The following is a 19,148-nucleotide window of genomic DNA, read 5'->3' on the forward strand; positions in this document are numbered from 1 at the left end:
CTGCAAGGAAGTCGTACATTTTGAGATGGAGCTGAATGCTACAAGTGAAAAATTTGCACATTGTATGCCTATGCTGATAAGTAGATAAATACATTGTCATATCTGGCGTTAGCACTCTTGGGTGTTTTATGGTAGGGAGCTCTTACTACACTTATTATGGTAGTATGCCTCCGGCATTAGAGGAGTCTTGCTATTAGCTATTAGCTATTAGCTGGCTGTTATAGTTCGGAGCGACTCATTATAGGAAGTAAACCCCGCAATGGACTTATTATTCACTTCACACACACATTTCACTCTAATATCAAGAATATCAAGTTGTTGGTAACTGAAAATATTAGTCTGCTTCATTTGACATTATGACTAGAACAAAAATTTCCTGTTTAGCCTGTAATAAATCCTGGAATTGCATTTTCCCATGAAATTTGGGGGAAACAAAGATGCATTTGAGTATCCCTCGAATTTGGAAAGCCTTGTCACTTTGCTGTGATGTATCTGGCCTTGAAATGCGTACTTTGAAAGATGCAGCCCCTTTATTCAGACACAGATGATGCTTCCACAACACCCAACTGTACCTCTGGCTGCATGTGTGATGGTTTAAACTCATCATTTGCTTCCATTTTCTGAAAAGTAGTTCTTCTGTTTTCATGCATACGAGAGCTGTGTGGCTTTAATTCCACTGTGAAGGAATCTGTATTCTGTGTGTATATATATATATTTATATCTGCACTATTTAAGCATGTGGTGAGCTGATTCACCACCAACCAGCTGGTTTGTTAGATGAGAAGATGAAGCTAGGGCAGCGAGGTGGGCCTCCTGAAAAAGGACAAGAGAGTCCGGACTGTTTGGCCAAGACAAGCACATCAGGGGGGTTAAATGTGAAAAAAAGAACCGTTTTGTAATCTCAGCAGGACCCTCCACAGAGGGGTTAGGCCCAGACCAGAGGCACGGCTGGAACAATTACTGGACACAAAAATAAGAGAATGGTTGTAATAGGACAAACAAATCCTGAACACGTGGGTTTGTTTTTCGCTTCGTCGGCCGTACTTGTTAGTAGCAAACCTCTGCATCCTGCGTGTGAAATGAAGCCTTCCAGTAACACGGCAATCACTCTCATCCTCTTCCTCAATCCCCTTTTTATGAAGCTGCTTCTCAGTTTGGCAATTAGGCACTGACGTTTTACCTCTTCATGGAACAACATACCTGTCTAGAGGGAGATTTGTGGGATCATATGGGACGAGTTTGTCTTTAACTTTCTGATAAAGACGTCTAACAGACTGAACAACAAGCTGCTGAGGTTCGAAATCCATTCTCGCTTTATTGTTGAGTAAAAAGAGATGAATGACAGCGTGTTCAGTCTCAGAAAAACATTCAGGAGCCTTATTCGGGAGGCTGAACGCCCGCTTACATTTGTTTAGCTCAGTTTGTGTGTGTGTGTGTGTGTGTGTGTGTGTGTGTGTGTGTGTGTGTGTGTGTGTGTGTGCGTGTTTTCTGTGTCTTTAAAGGAAGTAAAAGTGTATTTATTTCCATTGTGTGTCACAAGAGCTTAATTAATTCATGTTTCCATCTTTCTACCCAACAGTGAGTGGTTATTTTATCCATTTGCTTGGATTATCTGCTGGTGCTGCCCTTCCCTGAGCCCTCCAGCGTACTTTGCCAATAAAACTGTTTGCTCAGTGGCTGCTCTGCCCCCGAGGAGCCCTGGTGCTTGTGTGTCTGGAGAAGGCTCAGTTTGTTGTGCTGGTGAGAGGCTGGATTTAGCCTTCCTGCTTTGCTTGTCGCCTTGCCAGCTGCCCCGAAAGCTCCCCCACGAAGGAATGAAAAAGTGCTGTCGATGTCTTGCTAGAAGAAAAGGGACTGAGCTAAAGATCCCACCACCAAATGCTGCGTGGCGAGACAGCATCCCACAGGCTAAAGTCACGGAGTGTTGCAGAAAAGCAAAAATCAGAGATTATTTTGTAGAAATATTATATTTGTGAGCTGTGGCTGTCAGGAGAAGTTAAATTCAGATCCCAGTGTTATATCCATATGGTGTTTGAGTGGCAGGTTGATGTGTTTTGTTTTTCACCTGCGAATTGAAGTGTTTATAAGATAGTTGTCAGGAGCAAACGATGGAGAAGCGGCGTTGTTCCCGACAGGCTCCTCTGCTGCCCATGATCACCCTGACAAGGCTGCCGTGAGAAGCATCATCAAAATACTCGGTAGTTCCTCTGCCCGCCCTTAAAAGGGAACTTCAGGTACTTTAAATGTAATGATTTTCTTACTGTGATCAGTGTGTGTGTGTGTGTGTGTGTGTGTGTGTGTGTGTGTGTGTGTGTGTGTGTGTGTGTGTGTGTGTGTGTGTGTGTGTGCGTGTGTGTGTGTGTGTGTGTGTGTGTGTGTGTGTGCCGTTCAGAAGCCTCTGAAGTAGATCTAGATCAAACTCAAGGCAGCATCATTGTTCTGCACAGTTAGTCTTCCTCTGGCTCACATAAAAAGCCCTTTTATTCCCGCTGTGGCTGTGTCTGCATCTTATTTGTGAGTGTGTTATTGTTCAGAGGAGAGTTGTGTTGACCAGCGTTTGGATGGAAGAGGTGATTTAGGGAAAAGACAATTCCTGCAGCTTAGCGCGCTCTGGGCTCTGCTACAGCCTGATCCAGGCCTTGACTCCATCTCAGACCTTCTGTCTGCTGCTTAAGAGGAAACTAAAGCCAGGAGAAACTGTTTTGTACAGGAAATGTTGCTATGAAGGATATTTTAGTATGAAATTTGTGAGATTTTTACCGTGAAACATTTCCATCTCATCACAGGGCAGGTGTTTAATGAAGCACCAGTAATTGAGTAGTTTTAGGTCATTTTGACAGTAATCTGTAAAACAATGACCCACAACAGTACACTGAAAAGAGCTTGTTGGCCTTTTATTGCTTTGCAGGCTGTTGCCCTGTGGCCTTTATTGTTGCCCCCCAGCTCCCTCCCCACGTGGCTGCTGCAGAGTTCAGATCAGGCTTTGCATGTGCCTACAACACCGTGGCTCAGCCTGCTTTGCAAGGGTTCACAGCCGATTTGTGTGATTCAAACAATGGCCTCAGTTCTCCTGCCCCCCCCTCATCTCCACCTCACCTCCATCACTCTACCCCTGTTGCCTCAAACTGGAAAGGAGCATGTGACCTCCCGCTGTGTGGAGCAGCTTAAAGACTCCATTCGTACAAGGCTTCTAAAATCCTGCAGGGCCTCAAATCTCGTTTCCATTAGTGTTTGTAGAATGACTCAGTTTGGCTTTTGAGAAGACTTGCAATGTTTCTGCTGACCGAGACATAAAATGTGAATTGGGTGATGATCTCAAGCATTTGTTCGTTTAGCAGTTTTAAGGTTGAGTGTAATCTCCTCTGGTTCCTGATTATGCCTTTTAAACGACTAATGAATGATGAGTCGATCAAGTAATGTGTTCTTCGATCTTCAGCTTTGTCAGAAAGTCAGAATTCTGACTTTTCCTTAAATTGGAGTCAGAAGTTGTTGTTTTTTTCCACCTTCACAATTTAATTATTATTGTTAGGTTTTAAAACTAAGTAAAACAACTTTTGCAAAAAAGAGTACGTATACTTTTTTCCACGCGATGTTGATATTTGCAGAAAAACAAAAAAAGCCATGAAATCGAGCAACCAATCTACATGTGTTTTGTAGATTTGGAGAAGGTGTATTCAGGAGTATGGGGCACTAGGCCCTCTGATACTGGCTGTTAGGTCCCTATATGACCGGTGTCAGAGCTTGGTCCTCGTCGCCGGCAGTGAGTTGAGCTTGTTCCTGGTGAGAGTTGGACTCTGCCAAGGCTGCCCTTTGTCACAGGATTTCTAGGCACAGTCAAGTGGTGAAGGGATCTGCTTTGGTGGCCTGAGGATCAGGTCTCTGCTTTTTACAGATGATGTGGTCCTGTTGGCTTCATCAGAACATGATCTCCGGCTGGGATGAGAAGCGGCTCCCCTAAATCCGAGAACATGGTCTTGAGTCGGAAAAGGGTATGCCTTCTCCAGGTCAGGGATGAGGTCCTGCCTCGAGTGGAGGAGTTTAAATATCTCGGGGTCTTGTTCACGAGTGAGGGAGAGATGGAGCACAAGATCGATAGGCTGATTGGTGCTTTGTCTGCAGTGATGCGGGCATTGTACCGGTCTGTCGTGGCGAAGAGAGCTGAGCCAGTAGGCGAAGCTCTCGATTTACCGGTCGATCTATGTTCCTACCATCTTCTATGGTCACAAGCTTTGGGTAGTGACCGAAAGAACGAGATCGCGGATACAAGCGGCCAAAACGAATTTTCTCCGAAGAGTGGCTGGGCTGTCCCTTAGAGATAGGGTGAGAAGCTCGGTCATCCGGGAGGGATTCGGGGTAGACCTGCTTTTCCTCCACATCGTGAGAAGCCAGTTGAGGTGGCTCGGGCATCTGATTAGGAATACTCCTGGATTCAATTCAATTCAATTCAAGTTTATTTATATAGCGCCAAATCACGACAAGCGTCGTCTCAAGGCACTTCACATTATAAAAATTCCAATTCAGGTCAGTTCATTAAGCCAATCAGGAATAATGTTTCCTATATAAGGAACCCAGCAAATTGCATCAAGTCACTGATGCAGATGCCTCCCTGGTGAGGTTTTCCGAGGACGTCCAACTCGGAGGAGACCATGAGGGAGACCCAGGACATGTTGGAGGGACTAAGTCTCTCGACTGGCCAGGGAACGCCTTGGGATTCCCCCGGAGGAGCTGGCCCAAGTGGCTGGGGAGTGGATAGGCTGGGCCTCTTGACTTGGGCTGCTGCCCTCACAACCTAACTCCGGATAAGCGGAAGAGAATGGATTGATGGATGGATGGTATATTTTTTATCCCGTATCAAGTGTGGAGCAGCTGGGATGAGAACCAGCTCCTTTAAACCTGAGACCACAGCCTTGAATCAGAAAAGGGTAGAATGCCTTCTCCGGGTCAGGGATGAGGCCCTGCCCCAGGCGGAGAAGTTAAAGTACCTCAGGGTCTTGTTCACGAGTGAGGGAAAGATGGATCGGGAAATTAATAGGTGGATTGGTGCTGCTTCTGCAGTGATGCAAGCATTGTACTGGTCTGTGGTGAAGAGAGAGCTGAGCCGGAAGGCAAAGCTCTCGATTAAGTTCCTACCCTCACTTATGGTCACAAGCTTTGGGTAGTGACCGAAAGAATGAGATTGCGAACACAAGCGGCCAAAATGAGTTTTCTCCGAGAGGGGCTTGAGAGGAGCCAGTTCAGGTGGCTTGGGCATCTGGTTTGGACACTTCCTGGATGCATCCCTGGTGAGGTTTTCCGGGCACATCCCACTGGCAGGAGGTCCAGGGGAAGACCCAGGACATGTTGGAGGGACTATGTTTCTCGGTTGGCCAAGGAACACCTTAGGATCCTCCCAGAGGAGCTGGCCCAAGTGGCTGGGGAGACGGAAGTCTGGGCCTCTCTGCTTAGGCTGCTAACCCCATGACCCGACTCCAGATAAGCAGAAGAAAGTGGATGAATGGAGATCTAAAATATCAGTTTTTTGTCATTTTATTGTTAATAATCAGTGATGTTATTCCATAAAAAATCTGCAGTTTAAAGCTACATTTTTAAGATTTCTATCAGAGAACAAAGCCACTAGTGGCAGTACAGGGTGTAGAAAAAAAGTTTTATTAGTAATACAAATATTTCTTTCCACTGCAGCTCTGTTCTTTAATAACGAAGCGGTGTGTCCACCTCCTGTGGACCTCCATGTGGTCTCCTAGCACTGCTCTTTGGTTTTGTGACTTTTTTTTATTTTTACAAAAATCCTTTTCCGCTTATTGCTCTCCTATTTAAACCTCTACTGTAAACAAAGCTGCAGATGTAGGAGGAAAAATCAAGGGAGCTGCTGAAGAATGAAAGCGGGCATTGAGGAAGGAGTGAGCCAGCTAAAGGTTTCCACAGGACCAAGAGTTCAGCTATAGAAGAACATGACTGGCTTCAATGTTGGTGAAGATCTTCATCTTTTCTTTGGCTTACAGGATAAATTCATATTTTTCAGAGCTGCTGTGGCCTAAATTAGAACGTTTTATCTCTGCCAGATTGCAAGAGGACAAATGACCAGAAGACATGAATGAGGGGTGTCCAAAGTTTGGCCTGCATTGTTTGTGACCCTCAGAGGGAGTAGAGTGGACAGGACTATTCATTCACCCTGTAAATGATCGTTTTAGTAGATAATGGCTCAAGAAAAGGATTTAAATATCACAAAGTTATGTATTGTACCTTTAACCCTCCCACTGTCTTCATGGGTGACCTCGCCAGGAAAGTTGACCATTGAGCAGGGTTGATGGTTTATCCCTTGGGTCCATGTGGCAGGGGTGAGGAGTGAGCACCACCTCACCCCTGCCATGTGGACCTCAAGGGATAAACCATCAAAAAAGTTAAAAGTTCATAAAAAGAAAACGTATCATTTATTTTAAGTCTGCAGTTGTTTTTACGCCAGCAGGGATCAGCAGCTGTAAAATGATCTCTGTTCCTCTAAGCTGAGGTTGTTCAACAGATACAGCCAGTAATTTTTCCCACTTCTTATGGAAACCCATCCCCAAAGATCTGAACTAGTGATGTGAAACATCTGTTGTGGTTAATGTTGCAACTTGTTGCTGAGGAGTTTGGTGGCAGCCATCAGCCAACCAGGTTGTGGCTATGCTTGGTTCAGACTGGTTTGACTAAGGATGAGATGAGTCATTAGGATGTGAAGAAAGGTCCAGTCCAGTCAGAGTCACAAGGCAGGAAACACATCTTTACAAAGTTTAGAGTGGAGTCAGAAGAGGCTGCGTTCTGTGCTTGGTGGACTAGAAGGTTCGACGGGAAACAAATTTCTTCTTATTTTTTGAAAATGATCGTTACTCAGACTTTAACATGCTGCCTGAACATGAAAATAGTCTCCTACACCTTTCTCCTGCATTAGCTTCTGATAGGAAATAGATGGTGAAACTCTAGGATTAGAAAAGTGACAGATCTACGTCACACTGTCACTCAACATTCATTGACTCATCTTGACTCACGACGGGGAAGGCTGTTGTTAGTTTAGTGTCCACGAAACAGCAGTGGATGTCTCGACTAGTAGAAGCTAACTGTTAGCATTAGCAGCTCCTCCACACAACAGAACTCCTCCAGGCTTGCGTTACTTGTGGAGATAAACAATCAGTGGTGGAGTGACGTTGTTGTTCATAGGTGCAGCCAAGGTGTTACCCCAAAATTCCACTATCTCCGCTCCGCCCCCGTTTCCCGCTGCCGCTCGCTTCCGAACTCAATTTTTACTGGTACCCGCTCTACAACGGCTCCGCTCCTGTGCGGAGACCTGAGGTGCGCAAACAGGCATGCGTGGGATTTTCGAGATCTTGCGATACAGTCCGAGCAATAAACGTGGAAGTTAGATCCAAACACCCGTTGTGTGGGAGAAGCATCGAAATGAACTGTTTAATCTGCCCATCATTTGTGTTGAGAGATCAGCAGTGTTTGGATCAACAAAGTGTGACTACTTTGATAGTAGAAACTGTATTTCTGGCTTATTTTTGTGCATTTAAAGTTCAACCGCCATTGATATTTGTTAAAAGTTGTTAAACCTGTGCATATGAAACAAAAAACGCCTTTTGTTTATCGATTTATTGTGAAATAACGGAAGCTGTGCTTGCTCCCTTTCCTGTTGGGCGGTTGTGATTTCTGTCCATTGACTGCGGAGGTGCTCCGGCGTCCGGCAAAAATAGAATCGATCCTATTTTTGCCGGATGGCAGAACGGCGGGCGCCGCACGGCGCCGCACGGCCGCAGTAGTGGAACAGCTCTGATTGACTACAACGGGACCGTTTTTGCTGCAGAGTTCGTGCCGGAGCGGAGCAGAGATAGTGGAATTTTGGGGTTAGGGGATCCATTTGATGTACTGTAGATCAGATCTCTGCTTTTTGCAGAGGTGAGATGTCCAAATATCAGGAAATTAAACAAAATTTGCCGTCCGAAGCTACTTTCTTCTCTGGGTAACTTCAACATCCTGAAACAGGTGCACCAGAGCTTTTTTTCCTCAGAGAATGACTTACAGGGCATGTATTCCTACTCGAGACCACTGCAAATGTATGAAAAATATGATGTTTTTACATAAACCCAAAGATAATTCCTAGAACAAACTGGAATGAAGCCGACATTCCTTTGAACCTGCTGTGTGTTTCCTCTGTATACAGTGAAGGCAGTCATTTAGCGAGCCCACGCTAGGATAATGTGTGTGTTTGTTGCTCCTGCTGATTTTCTCCAGCGGCTCCTGCTTGGTCCCACGATGGCTCTTTGGACTTTTGCCTTTGACTGTTCAGCTGGAGGGAAGAAACTCCTTTCATTATAGAAGCGGGCTGCTTCTTGATGAAAACATTCAAAACACAAGACTGGTAAAGATTATCATAATAGTTTTTTCTGTGAAAAGATTGTTGCATAAAAGATGACTCGGTTTATATGGAAGGAAGAAATCACTTTTAGAGTGATATTTGGAGCCTATTTTCTACAGAAGAGCCTATTTATTCAGATTCTGGTTTATGTTTTTTAGATATGCTGAGGCTTGGACTGAGGTTCTGTCAGCTTAGCTTTTGTTATTTTCAGGAACTATGAAGGAGACTTGTGTGAAGACCTTCTCTGCTGCATCGAGCTAACCTGCAGTAGAGATGCTCTAGGAGGACGTTTGCATGAGTTGCTATGAATGACTGCTTCTTTACTCGCAGGACGACAGAAATTAGTTTATTTAACTGAATACTTTTATAATTTATTATGTAATTGGATCAACTCGCCTCTCCTTTGGTGTCATCCCTCGCCTTTGTACTGGTTTAGTTGAGAAGCTGCTGGAACAATCTTTGTTCTCAAAAAACAATCTGAGCACCACGTGTTGCACAAGACAAACATCTCTAGTATAATTCTCCACCTCCACACTCATTGCAACAAATTAAATGAAGAAACTTTACGGATTTTCAGACAGCCTCAGGTCTGATTAATTACAGCAGATGTAGAAAGGTGATGATCAGACACTCAGCCAGATAGATCCTGATGCTCATTATCTCATAATCAATGAAGCAGAGGGTCTCAGTCATAAAACACAAAGTCTTTTCTCTGTTCCTGGGTTTATTTTCTCTTGTTGCTGCACTCATTCAAAGTCCATGAGAAGATGGATTACCTGCTTTCGCTCTGCTTTTATTACATTTCGGCAAAATTTAGACAATAAAAGACGTAAGTCTTATGTCTTCCCTCCTGGGTTGGGGAGTGACTAAACCAGTGTTCCTCAATTATTCTCTGTGAAGCTCCCCCCTAGGGTACGTATAACTTTTACGGGAAATATATTTGGGGGGGTACTTGCGCACATCTCAGTCGGAGTGGGTGGTTTTGTTGTCGTGTTGTCAGCAGGAGTGGGGTGTGGTGTGTGTTGAATCTGGCATCTGCTTTGGATTGTCGGTCTGTGAATCTCCAAGCGACGGAGGGTGTTGCGGTTTCTTGCACCCGCCCTTGCCTTCCTGGTGGGGGTGCGCCCCACTAATTGAGAGCCACTGGACTAAACCCTGATTGAATCATCAACGTGTCCCGTTACATCAAGAGGAAACCTAGCACTGCATCTCAGAAAAACATCATCCTACCAACAGCCAGACATGGTGGCGGTAGAAGGATGGCCTGGGTCTGCTTTGCAGCTGGAGCCATGAATTCTGCTCTCTAACTGAAAATCCCGAAGGAGAATGTCTGACCTTTGACCTTAAACAGGCCACAGACTCAGACTTGTTATCACAATCAATTTCCCTCTGGGATTAATAAAGTATTTTTGAATTGGATTGAATTGAATTGAATTGAATTGAATTGAAAAGCACGATTGCTGTTGTTGCCACCAGGACGGTCAAATCCAGGTAATTAGGGGGAAACAACTTTTTTTAACTCAGGCCCAGGTTGGTCTGGATAACTCCTTTTTCCTTTTTATAAATTAAGTCATCATTAGAAGACTGCATTCTGTATTTACTCAGGTTATTATTGCATGAAGGTTCTATGAAATCAGCGGCATTTGTACACACACGTTCTTATTTCAACGTAAGAAGATTGTCTTGTTTGTTTTGTGACGTTGATACAATCTTTTCAAGTCCTGTAAAAATGTCACCAGTACTATTCTTGCTTTACCACACTGCTCTGTGTGTTTCGTAATTAGCTGGTGAAGGTACTCAAGTCATCCAGGTCTTGGTAATCCAAAGGGCTTCGACTGAAGGCAACTGGACTTCTTTGGTTTCTTGAAGACGTTTCACTTCTCATCCGAGGATCTTTATCATTTTTAACTGGAATATGAGAGTCAAGCTTATAAACTGTAGCTGTTTATTGTAGCTTGACAAGCAGAAACTACTAATGAATACCCCTCCTCCCTTCCTCCTGAGGAGTCATTGAAGTTGTTAGCCTCTATTGTGTGGGAAGTGTTGTTTTGACTGTAACCATTTTCTTGTATTGTTGATTTGGTGAGTTCAGCTTCTTGTTCAGGATTTCCATCATTTGGTTCTTTGTGGCACACAGTGTAATAAAGATTTGTTTTTACGTTTGGATGGAGCCTTCCTCAGAGCAACACTGATGTTGGTGGTCACTTCCATCTCCATTTATCTGCGGCCAGCAGAGGACGACGTCACCCTCTGCTGGCCGCGCCTTCCTCGCCAATGACCCTGTCCCATGAACGGTCCAGTGTGTGTTCTCCTTTGTTTCTATTGCTTCCTTAATCCAAAAGTGTATTGCTTTTCTTATTGAGAATTTACATGCAAACATGTTACTGTTTCTTTTCTGTGTGGTGTCATTGAAACTCTTAAAATAGCAAATGTCCTCTAGTATTTAGTGTCACAAAACATCGTACAATCCCCTCTGTATTGTGATTTATATTGTATCACCAGATTACTGCCCACAGACACCCCTAATAGAAAATAATACCTAAAATGATCTATCTGTTCGTCTAACTTGTTGACCTGATATGTCCTCCCTGGATCCTTCAGTCAGTGCCCCAGTTTTGTATTGATGTATTTATAATGAAGGTTTGCCTCCTGTCCTTAGATGACATTAACTGACAATGTGTTGCAGAATATGATGCGCATGTTAACGTTAGAAGTTCCCAGGCAATATATGTGTGTTTGTATGTCCTCAGGTCCACACAGCACCATGTCCCACTGCCCGCCCAACGAGTACCAGTGTGGAGGGACGGAGCTGTGCATCCACATGAGCAAACTGTGCAATGGGGTCCCAGACTGCACCGATGGCTGGGATGAGGGAGCGCACTGCAGAGGTAACCGTATACACGTCTGCAGATCCTGACATGTGTGTAACACACACTGTTTATATGTTGGGTAGAACTTTTTCTCTGAATGTTGGACTTTTGAGCCACTTTCTCCGTGGAGAGGCACTGTGTGTCGTTCAAAAGCATTTTAGTGTTCATTTCACATTTAGGAAGTGCGTGTGTGTCGAAAGCAGAAACCAGGAACTGGCTAACGTCTTTTTTAAGAATTTGCTGAATGAGCTGACATACATTAATTAAACGTGAGAAGAAATATGGGGAAAAACATGGATGGATTGCGAAATTGAAAGAAGAGGAACTCAAGGACTTCCTCTTTCAGATGCCATCAGTTGTTAATAAGTAAAATGAGAGACTGATAACCATAATAAAACATCTATTGATCACTTATTAGTTCTCAACAACCGGAGGCCAAAATCCCACCTTTCCTGCATCCTTGGTTAAAACGTCTGAAGGGCTGTAAAATGTTCATTGCAAACACGTAGAGAGGAATCACACATTCATGCACTTCGAAGGATGGTAGCATGTGTGTGTTCACCTCATAACAAGGACACACACTCTGCTTCAATGAGGTTGCACTAATGGGGAAATATACGTCTGCAGATCCTGAAATGTGTGTAACACACGCTTAATTTCCCTCTGGGATTAATAAAGTATCTTTGATTTGATTTGATTGATTTGAAATACACCATGCTCGCGGCTGCCCATTTTGTTAGGGTGTGTGTGTGCATGTGTTTCTGAGTCTGAAACACTTCTTTATGTTTGTCTTTCCGATGCGCCGCTACCTTTCCCCAGTCTGACAGGATTTGTTTGCATCTGAACCGAAATAGAGCTTCGTATCTGGGTTTTGTTTGATCTAAAATAGATGTGCCTCAGAGGCTTGTTTACATTGTTGCCCATGTTGGTTTTTGTGAATCCCTTTCACGGTTGGTTCAATGCTTTGACTTGTTTTGGAAAATTCTGGGCATGTCTGTAATTTGAGCTGTGGTCACCCCAGCAGGCCTCTGGAGTGCAGTGGGAACACTTGTGTACTCTTTCCTGTCAACTGTACAGAGATTGGCAGGTTAGTGGTTTTATTGTGCAACTCAGCTAATTGAGAGTGTAAGAAAAGTCGTGGATACCTGCTAAAAATGCACCAACCGGAGAATTCTGCTGATTTGTGACGTTTGTTTTTGCTTTTGCTCGCACTGATTGCCCTTTTCACCCACTTAGGCTCATGGAGAAAGTGTAGACACACAGCCAAAGAAGTGTGACATTTTTTTTATCTTGGAATATTGTCGTATTTTGATCTAATTTGTCTCTTCCTGGAGGTGTTTTGTTTGTGTGAAGAGTCTGCCAGTATTTCTGGGGAAAGTGAATCACTTGTGGCTGCTGGATGTCAGGCTGCTTTGACACAACTGAGTGTGTTTCCCTGTGAGTCACTGTGTCTTCACAGGAAGTACGATGCACTTTGGAAAACTGTGTTAAGATGCCATTAAGAGGTTTGCCGACTAACAAGAAGGTGTAGTTAAACCTTATTGATTTATTAACAAGGGCTGCACAGCACATCTAGAACATTTAGTCAAAGCAATATCAATGTGTGTATTTATTATGATTTCAGTGTGACAGGGCTATTCTGGGCAATCTGATGGGCTGGCACTGGGAGTGTTGTTTGAGTAGGAATGACAGCAGAGTGAAGCAAATGCAGGTTTATCACTCCAGAAAATGTCATTGAGATAGTCAACAGTATTGTATGTTTTCCTGACTTTAATCCTTTCCCGGCTTTTTACTGGATGCGTTTTTGCCACACCGCCACAGCTGATGGGTGCGTTTCTACACTCCCGTCAAACACAATGCAGATCACATCTCTGTCAGTTTGGTTGTTGAGCTGATGAGGAACCGAGCCGACTTTAATTTGTTATGCCTCCACACTGGCGACAGCCGTGGCTGGAGGCATCCCATTATCCATCACCGTCATTCTCATAACAGCTGTATGGCCCTGAAGGAATGAATAAAAAACCAATTGGTGTGAAGGATGAGCTGATTAGATTTCATTGATCGCATGTCACTGTGGCCTTAAGAAAATCACATCTTTAGTTTAAAAACCTTGAATAATATCATGGAAAATCAAAGTAACAGACTATTGTTTGATGTTTTTACTGGTTACAATTAGGGATGTGTATTGGTAAAATTTTGGCGATACAATAATTATCAAGATACAGGGGAGACGATACGGCATTTATTGCGATACATTCAGTCGGACGATATTAGCGATTTTTTTGACTAAAATTATTGTAGGAAAATTCAATAAACGGTCCAAATTGATACTTAACATGATTAACATGAGGTATCTGAATCATAATAGAGGGATTTACATTTCAGTGGTGGAAACAAACTCCATTGCACACTACTGCTGACTAGCGAACGGCATTTGATTTGCACCAAAAGAAAAGAAAATACACAAATGTTTGCGCGTAAATTCTTCCAAAAAAATCGATACACAGCTTTTGAACATCGATATAACATCACAGGAAAAAATATTGCAATATATTGCTGTATCGATATTTTCTTATATTACTAGTTATAATATAGACTAAAGCTCCATCCATCCATCTGTCCACCCATCCGCCCACCCGCCCACTCACCCACTCACCCACTCATCTGTCCATCTTTCTTTTCCTTCCATCCATCCATCCATCCAACCATCAATCCATCTACCCACCCACTCATCCATCCATCTACCCACCCACTCATCCATCCATCCATCCATCCATCCATTCATCCATCTACCCACCCACTCATCCATCCATCCATCTACCCACCCACTCATCCATCCATCCATCTACCCACCCACTCATCCATCCATCCATCCGTCCATCCATCCATCCATCCATCCATCCATCCATCCATCCATCCATCCATCCATCCATCCATCCATCCATCCATTCATCCATCTAACCACCCACTCATCCATCCATCCATCCATCTACCCACCCACTCATCCATCCATCCATCCATCTACCCACCCACTCATCCATCCATCCATCCATCTACCCACCCACTCATCCATCCATCCATCCGTCCATCCACCCATCCACTCATCCATACATCTTTCTTTTCCTTCCTTACATCCTTCCATCCATCCATCTATCCATCCATCCATCCATCCATTCATCCATCCATGAACCCACCCACCCATCCATCCATCCATGAACCCACCCACCCATCCATCCATCCATCCATCCATCCATGAACCCACCCACCCATCCATCCATCCATCTACCCACCCATCCATCCATCCATCCATCCATCCATCCATCTACCCACCCACTCATCCATCCATCCATCTACCCACCCACTCATCCATCCATTCATCCATCTACCCACCCACTCATCCACCTATCCATCCATCTACCCACCCACTCATCCATCCATCCATCCGTCCATCCGCCCATCCACTCATCCATCCATCTTTCTTTTCCTTCCTTCCATCCTTCCATCCATCTTTCTTTTCCTTCCTTACATCCTTCCATCCATCCATCCATCTATCCATCCATCCATCCATCCATAAACCCACCCATCCATCCATCCATCCATCCATCCATCCACCCACCCACTCGTCCATCCAGCCTTCCTTCCTTCCTTCCTTCCTTCCTTCCATCCACCCATCCATCCATCCATCCATCCATCCATCCATCCATCCATCCATCCACCCACCCACTCACCCACTCGTCCATCCAGCCTTCCTTCCTTCTTTCCTTCCTTCCTTTCTTCCTTCCATCCATCCATCCATCCATCCATCCATCCATCCATCCATCCATCCAACCAGTCAACCAACCAACCAACACCCTTTGTGCCACCATAAGGATTCTGTATGCCCTAACCCCATCAGGCAGCCTTTTGCACCAATACATCACAATGATATTAGTCTTTTTATAATGTGGCTAGTCCGTGAATACAACATTGCCAAGGTGCAAATGAAACTTAAATTTTTCCTGGCCAATGAACTCACAAATGTTAGACACTAATTCATACTTTCACAGACTGTATTTGTAGAATTATAATATACAGAAAAATTGTTCTTTAAAATAAACAGATTTAGCAAAACTCTCGACGAGCAAGTCAGCAGCAGCAGGTTGAACAGCAGCTGAATCGGTTGTGTGCAGACAGCTGTAAGCTGCATCCTCTGCTACACTCAGCAACATGAATGAAGCTGCATGATCATTTTTTAATAAATTGTTCCCTAATTATAACACATTGAAACACATTAGCTGTAGTGCTCTCAGCACAGCAAATAATGTAGTAACGAGGTGTAAACACACGTAGAAATCCTCTATTTTTTCTGAGATTTATTCACTCATCAGTTTTTCTCTTGTTCCTTATTTCCTCTCAGAGCAAAGATCCAACTGCTCCATTAAAGGTTGTCAGGAGAACTGTACCGCTACTCCAGCAGGACCCGTGTGTTACTGCAAGAATGGATATGAGATCAGCTCTGATGGAAAGACATGCAGAGGTGAGTGAGTTACACCTGTAGTTGGGCATACCTGCCATTCATGCATGCAGCAAACATATACAGAGTATAATAATGAAATAATTCAGAATATTTACCTTTTTTGCCTTATATTAACCTCTATGGTCTTGTTTTATTTGAGCATTAAGTGAGAAATAATTTTTTTTGAATATTTTTGTACTATTGCTTGTTTTTTTAAACAACACTTTGAATGTAGAAATTGGTAAAAAAAAAATTAAATGAAAAAAAAACAATATTTCAGTATTTCCTTCAGAGGCTTGTTTTAAAATGAACAACTAGAATAAAACGCAGAAATGTTGCTATATTGATAGAATTGTTCTTCTCAAAATCCCTAAATTCATTTATAATATAGCTTTAACGACTGTTGCATTACTGTAGAGTGGTGATATCTCAGATATAAAAGCATTTTTGTCTTCTTATTTATTTTTTTGGATTGAGGTTTAATTTCTGTGTGATTTCTGTGCTCCAGACTTTGATGAGTGCAGCGTTTACGGGACCTGCAGTCAGACCTGCACGAACACCGAGGGCTCTTACTCCTGCTCCTGTGTGGAGGGTTATCTGTCCCAGCCAGACAACCGCTCCTGCAAAGCTAAAAATGGTAAGCACCCACTGACAGCAGCAGGGTTCAATGCCCACCTGGTTGTCAGCAAATTTACACAGGTCCTTCATTTTTCTCCTGTTTACTCACATTTATGTTCATGTTGCGATTCCAGTGCCAGTGGACCGCCTGCCGGTCCTGCTGATTGCCAATTCCCAGAACATCCAGGCTACCTCCCTGAGTGGCACCACTGTCCACAGCCTGCTGTCTACCAGCACCAAACAAACCACGGCCATGGACTTCGTTTACGCCAAGGAAACGGTCTGTTGGATTAATGTGGGAGACTCCCCCTCATCCACACACCTCAAATGTGCCTCGATCCCCAATCTGAAGAGCTTCACAGAGGAAAGAATCATCAACATCACCTTCAGTTTGCACCGTAAGCTTATCAGAGTTTGCCGTCATTAAGTTAACCACACAGCACAGCAACAGCTGCACAGATGAAGAGTAAATACACAATGGTCACTTTTAGGGCTGCATGGTGACATTTTACAACAACCATCACAAAGTTCAGATCTTGTGTTTTATCACTGCTTTGCTTTGCAACTGATTTGAGTTGCTTTAAGACAACTGAAAGCCACTTTGGTCTTGACCCTAGCTAGCTGCTAACTCTGTGCCCCCAAACCGAGGTAAAACAGGTAAGGTCCAGTTCACACGGATGGATTTAAAAACGGTTGGATGATTTTCAGAACATGAGAGATCGCACACACGGCAAATGAAATCATGGACATAACAGATTCAGTCCTACACAGTGGTTTGCAGAAACACGGCAAAAACTACACACTACACTCAAACTGATGCCACACTCAAACATTCTCAGGTTTGATGGGAAATCTTGTAAAATATCTTGAGATCAAACTAGGCTTTGGAGTAACTAAACATGGCGGACGGGGAAGATGTTTTAGATTACCCTCGTTCCGTGCTTTGTGCTTTTGTCCTCTGCAGTTGCATTTATCACATTTAACAAGCTGCATATTACAGCTCGGTTACTGCAGGGGTCAGGACGGGGCGGGGCGGGTTATCGGGGGCTGGCGTGGACCGTTAAAGAGCTCCGGACGTCACGTGACTCTCAGAGAGTAGACGCCATGTTGGCAGGCAACAAAGGTAAACAAAATGAACGGTATCGGCTTGAATTTTACTCCGTCGGAGTTTACTTCACACTTGAAAACCGAAGAAATCGTTTTACATAGTCAGAAATTAAATAGACTAGACATCTCCGACTCTTACCGTGCCCCTGGGATACTTTTTAAAACGCGAGACGCTGTCGGCACGGACCTCTTGCGGGATTTGAGATGCCCTGACATAATGTCCTTCAAATTTTCCTACATTGCAGCACACATCCATAAAACTTATGAAACAAAAACACAAATAATGTAGATTTACATGTAGTTTAAATAGAGTGCTGTGCTGTTTGAATGTATAAACTGAACGCCAAGAGAAATCACTAGTCTGATTTTTTTTCCATGAATAAAATAAATATGTCAGGCAGGAGCGTCTCAGGATCTGTCTGAGATCTGTCTCGGTGAGACAGAAAATAGCAATCCAAACTGTTTTTAATGTGTGATCTGACAATTGATCAACCATTGCTTAAAAATTAAATACAGCTTAGCCGGTTAAAACACGTAAACGGCAGCACGCAGAAATCACGAGGCAACGTTTTACGTGACGTTTACTTGTTGCTATGAGTAATAAGACAGAAAAAGCCACTCCAAAATAAGTTTAGGAAGCCCACTAAGAATTGTAATAAAAGCATTTAAAATAAACGCCATACACAGTTGAGGAAACGTTGGTTTAAGTACCTGATATGAAGTGGTCGCTGCATAAGCGAAAACCTTTACTCTCGGATCCCACTGCTTCATTTTAGCCTGGAGGCTAGTGCATTTCATTGCGATGATCCAACGTTTGCGGCGTTCCGGATCTTGGAGAATCCTGTAGAAGGCTCTTCCCTTATGTCGTCCGCGTCTGTTCTGCATCCTGGGGCACAACAGGAATCTACCATATTTCCCGTTTGATTGAGTTTTCTGACAATAACAAATAGTCCAGCTGCCGGCTTCTGCCTGCCAAGATGGCGCCGTTCGATTTGAACTGTTGCATGCCGGGAGAAGTGACGTCAACTCCCGGAGCTCTATGGGTCTGCATTTTCAGGAGAGCATTTCAATCGCAGTTCCCCTTTTTACTTGGCAGGCAGGGTTAAACGAATCATGCGGGATTTCACAAAAAGTAGTGCAACGCCCTGAACCGAACTATTGATTTCTCCTCGGGGCATATGTAAGATCCAACACTGGAGTGATCCTGACGTGCTTTCAAGAGGACAAAAGCACTCTTACCACACCACAGACAGCAGGAACATCTGATAAGATTATCTTTGTGCAATCAGATGTGTCATTCAGATGGTTGGAAGGGGGTCATAAATTGACATAATTCACTTGCTCTGTGCGCCATGCCAAAAAACTGCTTCAAAATATCTGACTAGCTTATGTAACATATCAAAATTCTTTAAAAAGGATGTTATTTTTGTTCTTTGTTGATAATTTGGAGACTTTCACATTCACTGTTCTGAACCCAAAGGCTAATGAGACTTCCTGTGTTAGTTTACACTCAGAAATGTGTCTCCAGGGAACACTCAGGCTCAGATCTGCGCACCAGACGCGTGTAAAGCAGCAGAAGATGTTTAAATCTCTTAAGATGGACGTGAAAGCAAAGAAAGATAAGTTAGACTTTTAAATTCTAATTCGCAAAAGGGCAGCTAACATTTGAGCG

General features: G+C 43.7%; 1 protein-coding gene across 2 annotated transcripts in view; it reads left to right on the forward strand.

Annotated features, from left to right (window-relative positions):
* The window catches only part of LOC107385633 (low-density lipoprotein receptor-related protein 1), a 117,246-nt gene that overhangs the window by 26,912 nt on the left and 71,186 nt on the right, over positions 1 to 19,148 (forward strand). For both annotated transcript variants that reach the window (XM_015959636.3, XM_015959637.3), the window contains exons 3-6: positions 11,137 to 11,274; positions 15,653 to 15,772; positions 16,260 to 16,388; positions 16,504 to 16,767. In XM_015959636.3, the coding sequence (XP_015815122.3) occupies positions 11,137 to 11,274; positions 15,653 to 15,772; positions 16,260 to 16,388; positions 16,504 to 16,767 (651 nt within the window). The remainder of the gene's footprint in view (positions 1 to 11,136; positions 11,275 to 15,652; positions 15,773 to 16,259; positions 16,389 to 16,503; positions 16,768 to 19,148) is intronic.

Source organism: Nothobranchius furzeri, chromosome 3 (assembly GCF_043380555.1).
Source record: "Nothobranchius furzeri strain GRZ-AD chromosome 3, NfurGRZ-RIMD1, whole genome shotgun sequence".
NCBI classification, from domain to species: Eukaryota; Metazoa; Chordata; class Actinopteri; order Cyprinodontiformes; family Nothobranchiidae; genus Nothobranchius; species Nothobranchius furzeri.